The sequence below is a fragment of the Bos indicus genome, chromosome 15, assembly GCF_029378745.1.
Source record: "Bos indicus isolate NIAB-ARS_2022 breed Sahiwal x Tharparkar chromosome 15, NIAB-ARS_B.indTharparkar_mat_pri_1.0, whole genome shotgun sequence".
NCBI classification, from domain to species: domain Eukaryota; kingdom Metazoa; phylum Chordata; class Mammalia; order Artiodactyla; family Bovidae; genus Bos; species Bos indicus.
This window is the reverse complement of record NC_091774.1, coordinates 65946639-65962353: the sequence shown is the minus strand read 5'-3', so window position 1 is coordinate 65962353 and position 15715 is coordinate 65946639. Positions and strand designations below refer to the sequence as shown.

Sequence of the window (15715 nt, the reverse complement as noted above, 5' to 3'; positions counted from 1 at the left end):
AAAAAAAAAGGTTGGTCAGACTAAACAGACATACTTTTATTTCACTATCAGCGTAATTATTACTATTTTCATCAAGAAAAGGCAGTTTAGGTTCATCTCTAAGAGTCATCAATCATAAACAAGTAGTAGAAAATCAATTCTGGCCACAGGCTCACAGTAAACTTTTGTTGCTAAGTTTATACTTGTATACCTCATAAAGTATGAGCGTTAATCATTGGTTAATAACAGCCAATAATTCAGTTTCTGCCATGCAGAGAATTACTTTAATGCTTTCTGTCCATTAAATCATCAGTCTAAGCTTGAAGAATTAGGTGGACATTAAAAAAATTAAGAGAAAAACTGATACATCACCCACTTCTGCAGAAAGGCAGAGGAAGCTTTGGGCATTCACTTAGGGTAGAACCTTCTCTACCAGATCCCTTCATTCATCTGGGTGTGCTAAGAATTAGTTCTAAAAAGAAATATTACTGAAAACATATGACATGACTGTCATGCGTACTATACTGTATGTGTGACACTGTGACATGAATACAAGCATTAGATACAACTATGATTTAAGACACAGATACACCGAAGAAGCTAGGCTGCAGGCCAAGAATGTATGTGTTCCGCCTCCAACAGCGTCCTTGGCACTTGTTTTCTTAAAATGACGGTACATGAACAGGCAAAGTCAAGTCTATGTGCTTATGCACAATATACATTCTGAGCAATATGTCTGCTTAATGCAACATTAAAATAGCAACCATGACACTTTTATTTTCTTCATAAACACAATGGATCAGAAGTATCTCCCTCTTTTCTCTTCTACTTGAATTTTTAGTTGACAATGGAAGGAGAAAGGATGCGCCTCACTATTTCAACAATGTGTACTATAGTATTTGGGGGCAGCTTATGCCAAAGCCTGCAATTTCTCAGTCTTACCAGAAGTAAACCTTTCTGTAGATGACATGAAGACAAAATTTTTTCCAAAGCTCACCTCAGTGTTTAACTCAAAACACAGGCATCGTTAGTGGTATACAAGCATGCTTTAAGGATCCATTTTTCTCAAAAAATCTTTTGTAATATGTCGCAGTTGAAGACTGAAGGTTTTGACTCTCTTATGGTAGAGATTTAAAGAATAAGGGCAGGGAAAGGATCAGGTAACAAGAAGACAAAGATGGCAAAAATATCAAAAACATAACTCTTTAATAGTGCTTCCTCTAGGGTACCCAATAAGATAACACCATTCTGTCCTCCTTAGGAAATGTCAGACCTACTATGATGACTTTCAACTTAGGTTTAAAAAAGATCTTTATTCATCATTTATGTATTAAGCACATATGGAGAGAAGGGAAAGAGGAAGAAAATTCGACTTCTTTATCCCATTGCTCTCACACCACTGATCTGCCCTCTAAAAGGTCACTAATCACCAACTTCAAGAGCCTTTTTTCAGATCCCTTCCTCCTTGACTCACATACATCTCCTAGATACCCTCCAACACAGAAATTTGTGCCTTTTAAAATGTTTCCCTATTTATTATCTCAGTCATAACTTTATCACTTTATTATCAAACTTACATCTCTAGTTCTGAACTGTCTCCCGAGACACATCCTCACCTCAATGACCCTGATATCTGCAATCTGGCTTGTCGGCACTGACAACAAGCATCAAACCAAACACATTATTCATCAGTTACTCCATCAAGACAAGTGGTTCCGCCAATCCCTTATTTCTATTTATGGGGCCAAGACATCACCTGGCCCAGGATCCTAAGCACACACCTTGAGTCGCTGCTCTCCTGCTCCATTCTCAACAGATTTCTGGCTTTTCTCCTTATAATGCTGTCTCCATCATTTACATTCTCATCTGTGTTCAGGTACTCATTCTCTCCTACCTGGACTACTTTATGATCCTCTTAACTTATCTCCTTACCTCTAATCCCCTTCTGCTCCAATGTATCTTTTACAAACTTGCAAAATCGATTTTTCTATGCTACACTTATTATTAGTTGGCATTTCATCAAGTCTTCAACAATTAATGAATTACATATAGACTCTATCTTCTTCAGATATACAAGTAAGTGTATCATGTTATAAAGAAAGCTGTTCTGACACATTTTTACAGAGACTTTTTACTAAGGTACAGGTTGGTAGAAGATTAACAAAATTAACATACAAGTAGTAGATATTAAATAAGGATTGATGTGGGCAAAAACCTAGGTTTAACTACCTATCAGGATTCTTTATTTTAATTTTTAATGGTTAAGTGAAACTTGTAAGTTGTTTAACTACTGATTGACTGTTGCCTTTCAGCCAGGGGTCAGAATAGCTGATTTCCAACTCATGTGAGTATGGCACAAACTTCACATTATGTGCTTAAGAAACAAGTCAGTAATCCTGAAGTACAGATAACAGGATATCTGAAAATTAAAGCTATACTGCTTTCATTAAAAGAAATATTCATCAATAAACCAACACTTTAATGAAGAGTAAAATAATCCAATGAAAAGAAAGAAAAGTCACCTGGTCAGGCATTGCCACTTAATAATGTAATACCTTTGCTCTATCTCAACTTGTAAAAATTTTAGCCAACATTACTGATCACTTCTTATCAACATTAGATAAACTGGGAAGAGTTTATTGCTTTAAAATGCTAACTCAATTTGAAAATTTAATATTACTCTAATAGGAATGTGCATACACTACTACAGCAATTTCATATTAGTTCATATGCCTATTTGATTAATCTTTGTCTGCCTCACTAGACTAACTTTTGATAGAGCAGGTGCCATCTATTTTAATATGTTCTTGAAAGACACAAAACTTAAAATTAATTTAAAATATGATATAATCCCAATAAAAATATCATAGTCTTCCTGCCTAACCCCACCAGTGGGGCTAGATAAATTATTTAAAAACCATTCGGAAGAATATTAAAAAAAAAAAAAACCAAGAAAACTGGTTTATTGAAAAATAAGAGAAAAGATAGCGCTATCAGATTTTATTTAACTTACATGCAGAGTACATCATGTAAAATGCTGGGCTGGATGAAGCACAAGCTGGAATTAAGACTGCAGGGAGAAATATTAATAATCTCAGATATGCAGATGACACCACCCTTATGGCAGAAAGCGAAGAAGAACTAAAGAGCCTCTTGATGAAAGTGAAAGAGAGTGAAAAAGTTGGCTTAAAACTTAACATTCAGAAAATGAAGATCATGGCATCCGGTCCCATCACTTCATGGCAAAGAGAATGGGGAAACAATGGGAACAGTGAGAAACTTTATTTTGGGGGGCTCCAAAATCACTGCATACATATGGTGATTGCAGCCATGAAATTAAAAGACACTTGCTCCTTGGGAAAAAAGCTATGACCAACCTAGATAGCATATTAAAAAGCAGAGACATGACATTACCAACAAAGGCCTGTCTAGTCAAAGCTATGGTTTTTTTAGTAGTCATGTATGGATGTTAGAGTTGGACTATAAAGAAAGCTGGATGCCAAAGAATTGATGCTTTTGAACCATGGTGCTGGAGTAGACTCTTGAGAGTCCCTTGGACAGCAAGGAGATCCAACCAGTCCATCCTAAAGGAAATCAGTCCTGAATATTCATCGGAAGGACTGATGCTGAAGCTCAAACTCCAATACTTTGGCCACCTGATGCAAAGAACTGACTCCTTGGAAAAGATTTCGAAGCTGGGAAAGATTGAAGGCAGGAGGAGAAGGGGACAACAGAGGTTGGATGGCATCACTGACTCAATGGACCTGAGTTTGAGCAAGCTCCAGGAGTTGGTAATGGACAGGGAAGCCTGGTGTGCTGCAGTCCTTGGGGTCACAAAGAGTCAGAGACAACTGAACTGATCAGATTTTAAAGCTTACTGTAAAATATTTCTAATTAGGAGTGTGATTAAAAAAAAATATATGAAGTACTAATTCATGGATAGACCGATTGATGGAATAGAAAAGAAAACCTAAAATGAGATGGAAATTGCTTTGATCATACACATGCGATTGCATCATTAGCTCATACGAACTTAAAACAATGCAAAGATTCACCACTCTGCACACTAATTTTCTCCATTTATCATCATTTCTAAGGTTCTGGCGTAGTTATCAAATTAGAACTGTTCTTCAGTAATGCTGCAATTATTCAAAAAAACAACCCTTGCATAAAATACAATTTTATGCTGACAAAAGCAATTAAAAGTACAAAAGAGCAGTGAATTTCCTTTTAAATCTTACACTGAATAAGTCCTTCTTTAAACACTTTCAGAAATAGATGGTCATGATAAACACTGGACCTGGGTATTACAAAAAGCACACACATACTCTTTAGTGAATATCCCCCGAGGGCCAGTGGCTGTGCCCTGGTTAGCATCCAGTGCGTGCTTTTCCAGAATATTGCGGGCAGCTGGACTTAAACGGAACCTAAGAAGAAAATATAAAATTAAAGAAACTAATTAACACTTACATTTGATTCTAAATGTCAACAGTTTTGCTGATAATTAGAAAAATAAAAATGTATAATGAAGCTAAAACAACTTCTATAGATAGTGACAGTCAAATAAGTTAATCTGTACTAATCTGGTTTATTTTACTAAGACATTTTCATACAAATTTAATTACTATTCTAAAATATTATAAGAAACTATATTGTTCCTTCATGTAGTTTTTATTATAGTAAGATAAGTGTAATATTTACCATTTGAAGCATTTTTAGGCATTTTTATCGAGTGGATTAAGTACAGTAACGACGCTCTGCAGCCATCACCACCATCCATCTCCAGAACTTTATCATCCTCCCAAAATGAAACTCCACACCCATTAATAACTCTCCATTCCTTCCTCCCATCAGCCCCTGGCAACCATCACGTTACTCTCTGTCTTTACTAATTTGACTACTCTAGGTAACTTGTAAGTGAAATTATTCATTATTTGTCTTTTTGTGATTGGTTTATTTTACCTACATATCTTCAAGATTCATCCACATTATGTGTCAGCATTTCTTCCCTTGTTAAGACTAACATTCCATTGTGTATATATATGTGTGTGTACTATATATATACACATATATATTGTATATCAAGCTCTAATATTTGTCAGAAACTCAAATGCAGGGTAATTAGAAATGTGTGTTAAAATTCTAATTCCATATTATATCAATTATATCAGTTATACATTTGAAATTGGAATTCACATTACAGTTATTAGGATTCCATAAATAGGAACACAATATGAAGTTTGGTACACTGAATTCCATTCTGGAATCTTAAAACCTAACAGGAATTCAATGCAGACACTAAATATTTGCTTTGCTCTCCACAGGATGTATAGGGTCTTCACAGTACTTGGAATATTTAGGTATTCAATACTATTTGTCTGTGGAGTAAACGATGATGGTAAAATAATCATTCCTAGACTTCAGTTTCCTAAGAGAAGAAAGGGAAGGTCAGCAACTTCTTACTTAATCTACAAAGATGTTTTAAATAGGATAATGATTAAAATATTCCAAAAGTTGCATAGTCTTTAAAAAAAAAACAAAAAACACAAACATTATTCAAATAAGTGTCCCTGTGGCTCAGATGGTAAAGAATCTACCTGCAATGTAGGAGACCTGGGTTCAATCCCTGAGTCAGGAAGATTCCGTGGAGAAGGAAATGGCTGCTCACTCCAGTATTCTTACCTGGAGACTTCCATAGATAGAGTAGCCTGGTGGGCTACAGTCCAGGTGTCACAGAGTCAGACATGACTGAGCAACTAATACTTACCATGTTCACATTTAGATCCGAAAATAGATTTAAGAATGTGCCATTTTGGAGAAGGGCATGGCAACCCACTCCAGTATTCTTGCCTGGAGAATTCCATGGACAGAGGAGCATGGCAGGCTACAGTCCACGGGGTCTCAAAGAGACCCAGTTCACTCAGTTGGACATGACTGAGTGAATTTCATTGTCATTTATTCAAATAAATATACTCACTGCACTTTTCCTGGTGGGTGTTCCTTCTTGACAGGGGTAGCAATCTGTGGTTCTGCTGAGGGGGGAGGCACTGATGGTTTTGCAGCTGGTGGTGGAGGACCCGTATCTTTAGGAATTTCAACATGTTTCCAATCTTCTCCTTCTTCAACTAGCAAACCAATCAGTGAACCCAACCGTATATTTTTAGATCCTTCTGCCACCTATATTTAAAACAGAAAATAATTGCAGAGAAAGATTCATGATTTTGTGAAGTAGTTTATTCTTTGGATAATTCTGTACCTGTTAGAAATCTCTCTTAAAATGAGCTAAAACCTACATCTGAGCTAGCCTACCTCCTCCCTTCCACTCACCATGTTCCTTGCCTAAGTTCCCTCACTTACCCCTTCCTTCACCACTCTCCTCCTTCGTTACTAATGCTAACTCCTGAAATTAAAAAAAAGAGAATCTCTCCTCTTTCTGAAAGGCTTCAAATACGTAAGAGCTACCATTCCCATCTTCCTTTGGATGTCACTCAGTACATATCTAAACTAAGAGTTGTAGTACGTATCTTAACTATTTGTCCTTCCCAGATAGTTCCCACAACGGCTTAGGAATTCCAACACCTCATAAGGGATTAACTCCTTCAAGTAAGTCATATGCACTAAAATTAAAGTCAAATCTTTTCAGTAAACTTAGTCTCTGGAAAAAAATGTCCCATTGCATGGATGGAATTGGTTAATTACTTTGGTTAACAATAAGTGTGTGTGTGTGTGTGTGTGTGTGTGTGTGTGCGCTCAGTTTCTCAGTTGAGCCCAAGTCTCTGCAACCCCATGAACTGTAGCCTGTCAGGCTTCTCTGTCTATGGGATTCTCCAGGCCAGAATACTGGAGTGGGTAGCCATTCCCTTCTCCAGCGGATCTTCCCAACCCAGGGATCGAACCCAGGTCTCCTGCATTGCAGGCAGGTTCTTTATCATCTGAGCCACCAGGGAAGTCCATAGTAAGTGTCCTTTCCACATTTCTTTTTCCCTTGTATGTATAACTACAAAATCTAAGACATAAAGTAAAACATCATGAATTTTCTGTCAGTATATGAGAAACATGGTAGTGTCTTAGCTAACCATTCTTTCATAGTTAATGTCAATTAAATGCATAAAGGCAAGATGATTTTTTAATGCAAATATATTTTAAGCATTTTGGCAGGGTTAATTTACAAAGAAAAGGTTGATTCTTATTTAATTATTAAAAGAAGTCCCTGGAGAACCTTCAGATGATATTATAAGTTCAGTACTGGAAGAAAATGTCATTCCTTTAAAATTTTCTATTATTCTCTTTCAATTACTTTAAATAAGGTTCATTAGAGACATACTTTAATGAATAATATACTGTAGGATGTTCACTAATACAGTAATTATAAGTAAAACTGTGACAGAATGGGGTTGACATTTCTAAGTAACACTAATTTTCATGCTTATTAGTATGTGCACTATTAAAATAATAAGTTTTGCGAGTTAGGAAGCTTCCTAAATTTACTAATTACTGATGGAGCAAAATACATATAAAAAACTGGTATATAAAACTAAATAAAGATGTTTAATGAATAGCAGCTGAGGAAAAACGACAAACAATCCAAGAACAATTGGTCTGTTTGTCACTTACTAAAAAGTTTTACTTCTTTGGACTGCTCATTTTTTTTTAACTATGTCAAAAAGATGAGTTAAGATTATTAATAGGTTAACATTTTTTTCTTCTTTTAAAATGTCTATTTGCTTGCTTATGAACTGCTAACTCAAAATCACAAAGTAAAATGACCAATTTTCTTTAAAAATTGATAGATGAAAGTATTAAGTGATATGAAGTCCATTTGACGTTAATTCCTATCAAAACTGAACCAGAAACAGGATCAATATCCAAGTTCAAAGAACACCACTCAAATAAAAAGCATGTTTAAAAAAAGGGAAGGTTTATCCTAGAGATATCAACAGGTTTCTGAAATCAGATATTATACTGAATCTGAAACTGACACCTCACCTTCTGTTTCATTCATTGCAACAAATCATATAAATGATTCCGTATATACCCTACCTATTGATATATTCAGAAGTAGGCAATAATGAGCATTTAGTATCATTTTCCTTTTCACCATATCTAAGTATTAAGTAAATTTTGTTTTTAACTATTCATATTTTTCCATTAAAAAAATGACATGATGGAACATGAAACCCAAATGCAATGAACAATGGTATACTACCACACAACTTGAATATATTAATAGAAAGTAAAATAAAACAATGTCCATTATAGTTCCATTTAAAGCCACACTAAAGTCACTATACAAACTTAAAAGATCACTTCTCTTTTTCTATTCCCTTAGTGCCACAAGAGATCTTTTAAGGTGTGCTAGTTTCCTGTAGATATTTGCTTATGTTTTAGTCAGCAAATATTTAACACTGATGAAGACTTAGTAACAAAAGAATAAATTATGCTCTTTTCAAAGCTGTGCTGAGAAACCAAACGGGCCTCTGTTACTGCTCCGAGTTAGGACTGTGGATGTGCTCTGCTCTGTGACAGTATCTGGAGCTTAACGACGCCTCAGAGGCCCAGGTCTTTCCCAGGCACTTGACTTACTTGATCAAAACTCTCTCCTTCTCTTGTGTCACTGATTTCTTAATACTAAAAGAAAGAGTTTTACACTTAGTTCTGCTAAAACAGCTCAATAATGCTCAAATATTGGATCTAGACTCTGTCATTTAAATTAATAGGCTCCCCTCCCGATTTTTTACAGGGTCTTTGGGTTTCAATGCTGGCTCTGCTACTGACTAGTTATGTGACCTTGGTGAGGTTTATCTCACCCTGACTGCTTCTTCATCTGTAAAATGGAAATAATAATAGTAACTACTTCATGGAGTTATTATATGAAATAAATGAGTTATATATAAGACACTTAGAATAGTACCAGACATCTAGGAAATGCTACATAGATGGGAAAGATGCTATTATTATGATTACAGTGGTGTCTTTCTCCAAGTTATTATTTTTTTTGTATGACATATATATACATATGTATTTATGTATTTATGTATATATATGTATATATACACATATGTATTATGTATTTATATATACATATATATATGTATATATATACACATATGTATTTATTATGTATTTATGTATTAAATTCATACCTTATGTACATATAGATGGACGTATTTATTTATTTCTCTCCATTTTTTTTTCAACTTTTTGCCCTCAAGGTCTATCTGTGTTGTTACAAATGGCAAGATTTCATTCTTAGTATTCCACTGTGTATTTTTACTCCAGTTTCTTTATCCATTCACTCACTGATGGACACTTGGGTAGTTTCTGTATCTTGGCTGTTGTAAATAATCCTGGAGTAAACATGGGAGTGCAGATATCTTTTTGAGTTAGTGTTTTCTTTTTCTTTGGGTAAATATCAGAAGTGGAATTGCTGGATCATATGGGAACCTCCATACTGCTTCCCACAGTGGCTGCACCACCAACAGCTTACATTCCCACCAAGAGTATACATCTTTTCTCCACATCCTCACCAACACTTGCTTCTTATCTTTTTGGTAACAGCTATTCTAACAGTTGTGAGGTAATACCTCATTGTGGTTAGGTTTGCATTTCTCTGATGATTAATGATGTTGAGCATCTTTTCATGTAACTGTTGGCCATCTGCATGTCTTCTCTGGAAAAATGTCTATTCAGATCTTCTGCCCATTTTTAAATTGGATTGCTTTTTTTTTTTTCTATTGAGTTGTATGACTTCTTTATGTATTTTGGATATCAGCCCCTTATCAGATATATGACTTACATATATTTTCTCCCATTCTGTAGGGTGCCTTTGCGTTTTGCTGTTGGTTCCCTTTGCTGTAGAGAGCTTTTCTGTTTGATGAAGTCCCACTTGTTTATTTTTGTGTCAAAAAATCATAGCTGAGACTTATATTAAGGACCTTACCAAGTTAGGGTTAGGATTAGGGTTATTTTTAAAACAAAAAATATACTCAACATGGATCAAGCAGGAACTACAGGGAAGTGCCCCTCATTGCTAAAGGTTGACAATTCATACAAAAAGGCCCAGCCACGAGGCTGGCAGCACTAGAATGTAAATAGCAGCATGTGAGACACTGAGGTGGTGCGGCCTATGACGAACTATTTCTCGATATACATACACACACAGAGTCTGAATTCTATCCGTAGGCCCAGACCCCTAGTATTAGTTCTCTTTACCAGAGACATCCCCACAAGCTGAAATATATTATCTGCAAAAGTGCTAAAAGACAGCCCCTCTAATAAGCTCACCAGTCTACCCAGGGATATGAGATACTGAAGACACGAAATATCTACAGCAGTACTTCCTAGGAGAGAAACTGTTTGAGGGGGTTCATTCCATTAAAGGTGCTCATAAATACTGTCTGTTTTGATTCTGACATTAAAAAATAATCAGTAAGTTAAGAAATTATTTAAATAGTTTTCTTCTTTAAAACAGAACAGCTTGAGAGTTGCTAAGTGAGGCAGTCACTTAGCACACACAATGGTTAGTGGCAATGAGCTGAGTCACACGACTGACTTAAAAGCTGGTTCAAAGCCAGTCCAGATTTTCCCATCATAGTTTGAAATTTTTGTTCTTTAATGTATATATATTTAACTTATATGCACAAAGAAAAGTGGTTTAAAAGGAAGATACGTAAGAAACAATGAAGCAGAAAACAAATCAAGGACAAGCTAAAATGCAAAGGGGAGAAGAAACACTTAGGTCCTTGAATACTGGTTTGCCTGCCACTCAAGTGCTGGGCAATGTTCCTGCACAGTATTAACTCATTTAATTCTCTTAAAAACCTTTTGAAGTGCTATTATTATTCCCACATATAGATAAGGAAACTGAGGCTGAGAAGGAAAGGCTAAATAACCTGCTCAAGATCACAGGGCTAGTAAGTCAGGAGTCAAACACAGTGTGATACTAGAGACAACATTGAATATGATCAGTACCGTGTCCATAAATTATATTGACATGATCAAAACGATCACATAGCACCTCAAGACACTGCTATTTTTACAACAAAGCTTAAAAAGGAAGAGCAGATGATAAATGATTTAGTTTTTAATTCATGGGAAACACAGACTCATTTACTACTTTAATGTCATTTATCTATTTCAGTATTAAAAAATTTAGAACTGAGACTATTTCCCATTTAGTAGAATTTGCTCTGAGCTTTGAGAGGTTATTTTCTCAATTAAAAATACCGTCTATGAAGAAGAATCAACTGCAAGGTTTCACAACTTCAAATTTCAACTGATAATTTTCAAACTAAAAAAGGTAATTTTGAAGAAGACTGCAAGCAATTTAATAAAAAATAAGGGAGGGTAAGAGGGAACCTAACAATAAAATAAAACCACAGTGAAAAAATCCATTCTTTAGAAAACACCAGTGACACAGTGCTGGAGTGAGATATAGTGAAGAAATTGACTGAATCAGAGGAACAGTACCAAAAATAATTATGATCTGTTGCTTTTGTAATAGGTTTCTTGGGTGGTTCGAGTGTAAAGAATCCACCTGCCAATGCAGGAGATGCAAGAGACACAGGTTCAATCTCTGGGTCGGGAAGATCCCCTGCAGTAGGAAATGGCAACCTGCTCCAGTACTCTTGCCTGGGAAATGCCATGGACAAGAGAAGCCTGGCAGGCCACACAGTCCATGGGGCCACAGAGAGTTGGACACGACTGAGCACTACTTTTTGCAATATTCGGATGATCAATAAAGGAATTTTTAAAATCTGTTTTAATATATATAGATGTTAAAATTTAGAAAAACTTCTATTTTTGAAAATTGTTTTGAAGAGTAACAGCCTACCCCAAAATAAAAATCAATGACTATATTGCCAGTCAATAAACTAAAATTTTAAAAAATTATGTTTAAATATATCCTAACAGCTTACATTTTCTTCACCCTCAAAAGCATCCTGACTTGCATGACAAATTATATAGTAACCCTAAATATATTTGAAGCCAATCTTAAACTCTTCAGAAAAAGTCATCTTAATATTCTATTTTATTGTTATTTAATCACTAAGTTATGTTCAACTCTTCGCAACCCCATAGACTGTAGCCCTCCAGGCTCCTCTGTCCGTGGGATTTCCTAGGCAAGAATACTGGAGTGGGTTGCCATTTCCTTCTCCAGGGAAACTTTCCAACCCAGGGATCGAACCTGTGTCTCCTGCATTAGCAGGCAGATTCTTTACCAATGAGCCACCAGGGAATCCCCTCCATTTTATTACCTTATCACTTAAAACATCCTGGAGAAGGAAATAGCAACCCACTCCAGTATTCCATTTCCTTCTCCAGGATGTTTTAAGTGGTAAGGTAATAAAATGGAGGGGATTCCCTGGTGGCTCATTGGTCTCTTGCTTGGAAAATCCCATGGACGGAGGAGCCTGGTGGGCTACAGTCCATGGGATCGCAAAGAGTCAGACACAACTGAGCGACTTCACTTCACTTAAAACATCTGCTATCTAATTTGCTGAATAATAAATTTAAGACTAAACTTATGAACTGATATATGTGTAACAGTTTAATGTTTTTACATGACAATTTACTAGTGTGATTAAATGAGACTTTAACAACTCTCCCATTAACTTAATTGGAAATAAATCATAAAATTATCTACACTGGCAGCAGTTATTCTTTATTAATAAGAATGTCTAAGCTTTTTTTCTGGCTCTAAATGAGCCACCAGGACTTCCCTGGTGTCTCAGACAGTAAAGCATCTGCTTACAATGCAGGAGACCTGGGTTCAATCCCTGGGTTGGGAAGATCTCCTGGAGAAGGAAATGGCAACCCATTTCCCATCAAGAATAAGAATCCAGTATTCTTGCCTGGAAAATCCCACGGACGAAGGAGCCTAGTAGGCTACAGTCCATGGGATCGCAAAGAGTTGGACATAACTGAGCAACTTCACTTTTCTTTTCAAGTTTTTTTCCTGCCTCTAAATGAAATACAATAATTAATATTTTATATTTAAAATGGAACTCAGATGTAAAAATTATGATTACTACGAAAGGAATAAAATCGGGGTGGGGGAGAAAATAAAAAACTCTATAAGACTATGGAAATAAATCCCTATGAAGAGCAAAACAGGTTACAATTCTTAATCTTTCAAACATGGGCAAACTAAAAACTGGAGTTTTATATCATCACCTACCTTTTAATAAGCTCAATTAACCAACTCCTTGATTCTGAGAGTAAGATTCTCTTACATGCATTCCTATAAAAATCATTTTATTATGGGTGCTAATATGAGAATTATTCCAGAATGAAAGACAAAGGTGTAACTTGCGAATGGGAAGGTTAAGAATGGAGGAGGGGTAAAAGGCTTTAAAAATATCAGTGAGTGAGTGAGTGAAGTAGCTCAGTCGTGTCCGACTCTTTGCGACCCCATGGACTGTAACCTACAAGGCTCCTCTGTCCATGGAATTTTCCAGGCAAGAGTGCTGGAGTGGGTTGCCATTTCCTTCTCCAGGGAATCTTCCAGACCTAGGGATCGAACCCAAGTCTCCCACATTGCAGGCAGACGCTCCTTAATCTCCCCTCCATTTTCCCCCCTATAAAATTGCACACACTGTGATATGAATATACTCCCATTCCTATTATCCAAAATGCATATGGAATAATAATAAAACCACAGGGCTCTAAAGCACATACATACAGCCTTTGGCAAGGAAATAGCTATTTGTACAACTAAAGCTGTTATCAATCATACCGCCTCACACCACCTTTTCAGAGCTTTGGGGCCCAGATGAATAGCTACTCCTGACCTAAGACATCATTATTAATTTGAAATGTATTACTAAGCACCTGAGTGAAAAATGCTATCAATTCTGGAAGACGTTCATAGCCAAACAATCCAGAACTGAGGCCAAAGACACAGCTTGCCAAAAGCATACACAGCTGGGCTTATTACATGTGCTACTTCAAACAATGTTTTTCCTTTTCAAAATGCTGCATAAATTAGTAAAAGAAACTATTTTTGGTAAGAACAATTACTTTTTTCTAGTTATAAAGGTACAGAACTTTTAGTCTTCCATTCATATTTCCTCCTAGGAAGTATTTTCAACAATGTGTTTTAACATGGCTATCAATAGGGAAGATGACAATTGAAAGGAATTTTGACAAATTAGAATGCAAAAAATAAAATATTAAGTATGACATTCCAAAGTACAGTCTCTGGATAGAATGTACAAAAGAAGGCATTATACCCATGGTCAAAGTGGAGGTGAGCTGGTGGCTCAGGAGTGAGACCACATCAAGTGACTACTAAGAGATGTGCAGCGTGTCTGTACAAATCACGCTACAGAGGCATGAATGGACACTTAATGTCTAGTCACAAAAACTAACACAAATTATGAGATAAATATGCAGGCTGAAATAGGGGTATGGTCACCAAGACTGAATGAGTAAGTGTAATAATAATGGGAACAGTGATGTTTACCAACACTTGGTGGGTGATAGGCCTTGTAATGAGCATATATGCATTATCTCAATCTCTACTATTAGCCCATAACCTAGGGTATTACAGCTACCTCCACTTTACTAGGAACGCTAAAGAATTTGCCAATCATGGCATAACTAACAACTGGCAGAATTGATCATCTATATGAATCAGGTAACAGTGTGATTCCAGAGCCTACAATCTTAGCTGCTATATATACCACATTATCCAACAACTGTCCTAGAAGGTAAGAAACAAACACACTCTATCAGTGAGTATACCATGTAACGGCAGACAGGCTTCATGCATTTTATGTCACTTACTTTTCATATAAACTCTAATATTCCATTATAAAAAAATGCCTATTATAGAAAATTAAGAATATAGAGAAAAACAGAAAAAAAGAGCAGAATCATTTAGTTCTACTACCCAAAGACAAACCTCAAATTTTTATAACACTTCATTCCAATCTTGTCTATATTTATATTTTTATTTAAAGTTCTGTAAGATTGTAATCTGGAGAAGGCGATGGCACCCCACTCCAGTACTCTTGCCTGGAAAATCCCATGGACGGAAGAGCCTGGTGGGCTGCAGTCCATGGGGTCGCTAGAGTCGGACACGACTGAGCGACTTCATTTTCACTTTTCACTTTCATGCATTGGAGAAGGAAATGGCAACCCACTCCAGTGTTCTTGCCTGGAGAATGCCAGGGACGGGGAAGCCTGGTGGGCTGCCGTCTATGGGGTCGGACACGACTGGAGCTACTTAGCAAGACTGTAATCACCATCTATATATAATTATAAAAGCGTTCTCCCAAATTTTTTGAATTTTTGTTAACTTATAATGAAATCACATTTTTTCCTAGGAATTACTTTTTATTGGCTACATTATATCTCCTTCTGTTAATTAAGTAACCTCTCTTGTATTGCTACACATTTTTGTTGAAGGGTTACACTAACTTCAGCATGTAATAATACAACTAAAGTTTTCCAAGTAACAGCTTCATATTTTTAATTAGTTATAAAGCAAAGACTGTTGAGAGAAGTTTTCAAAACTACTACAGTATATTAAAACTTAGATCTAAAAGGAAATGACTTTGGTTTTACTAGACCTACAGCATACTTTCTTTTGTTCATGTAACAGAAAATATGCTATCAAAAGATATGACTGTCAACAGCATGCCAGAATGTGAAATATTCCATATACATATCTTTTTAGGGCTTCCCAGGTAGCGCAGTGGTAAAGAATCTACCTGCCCATGCAGGAGAG

The 15715-nt window shown here is 36.1% G+C and overlaps 1 protein-coding gene across 4 annotated transcripts in view; it reads right to left on the bottom strand.

The window, feature by feature from the left end:
- PDHX (pyruvate dehydrogenase complex component X) overlaps positions 1-15715 on the bottom strand; it is a 75682-nt gene that overhangs the window by 20315 nt on the left and 39652 nt on the right. For all 4 annotated transcript variants that reach the window (XR_011570909.1, XM_070804029.1, XM_070804030.1 and 1 more), the window contains exons 4-5: positions 5957-6156; positions 4308-4406 (exon numbers count right to left, since the gene is read on the bottom strand). Coding sequence is in view for 3 of the 4 variants with exons in the window: in XM_070804029.1 (XP_070660130.1) it covers positions 4308-4406; positions 5957-6156 (299 nt within the window). In the remaining variant the exon portion in view is untranslated. The remainder of the gene's footprint in view (positions 1-4307; positions 4407-5956; positions 6157-15715) is intronic.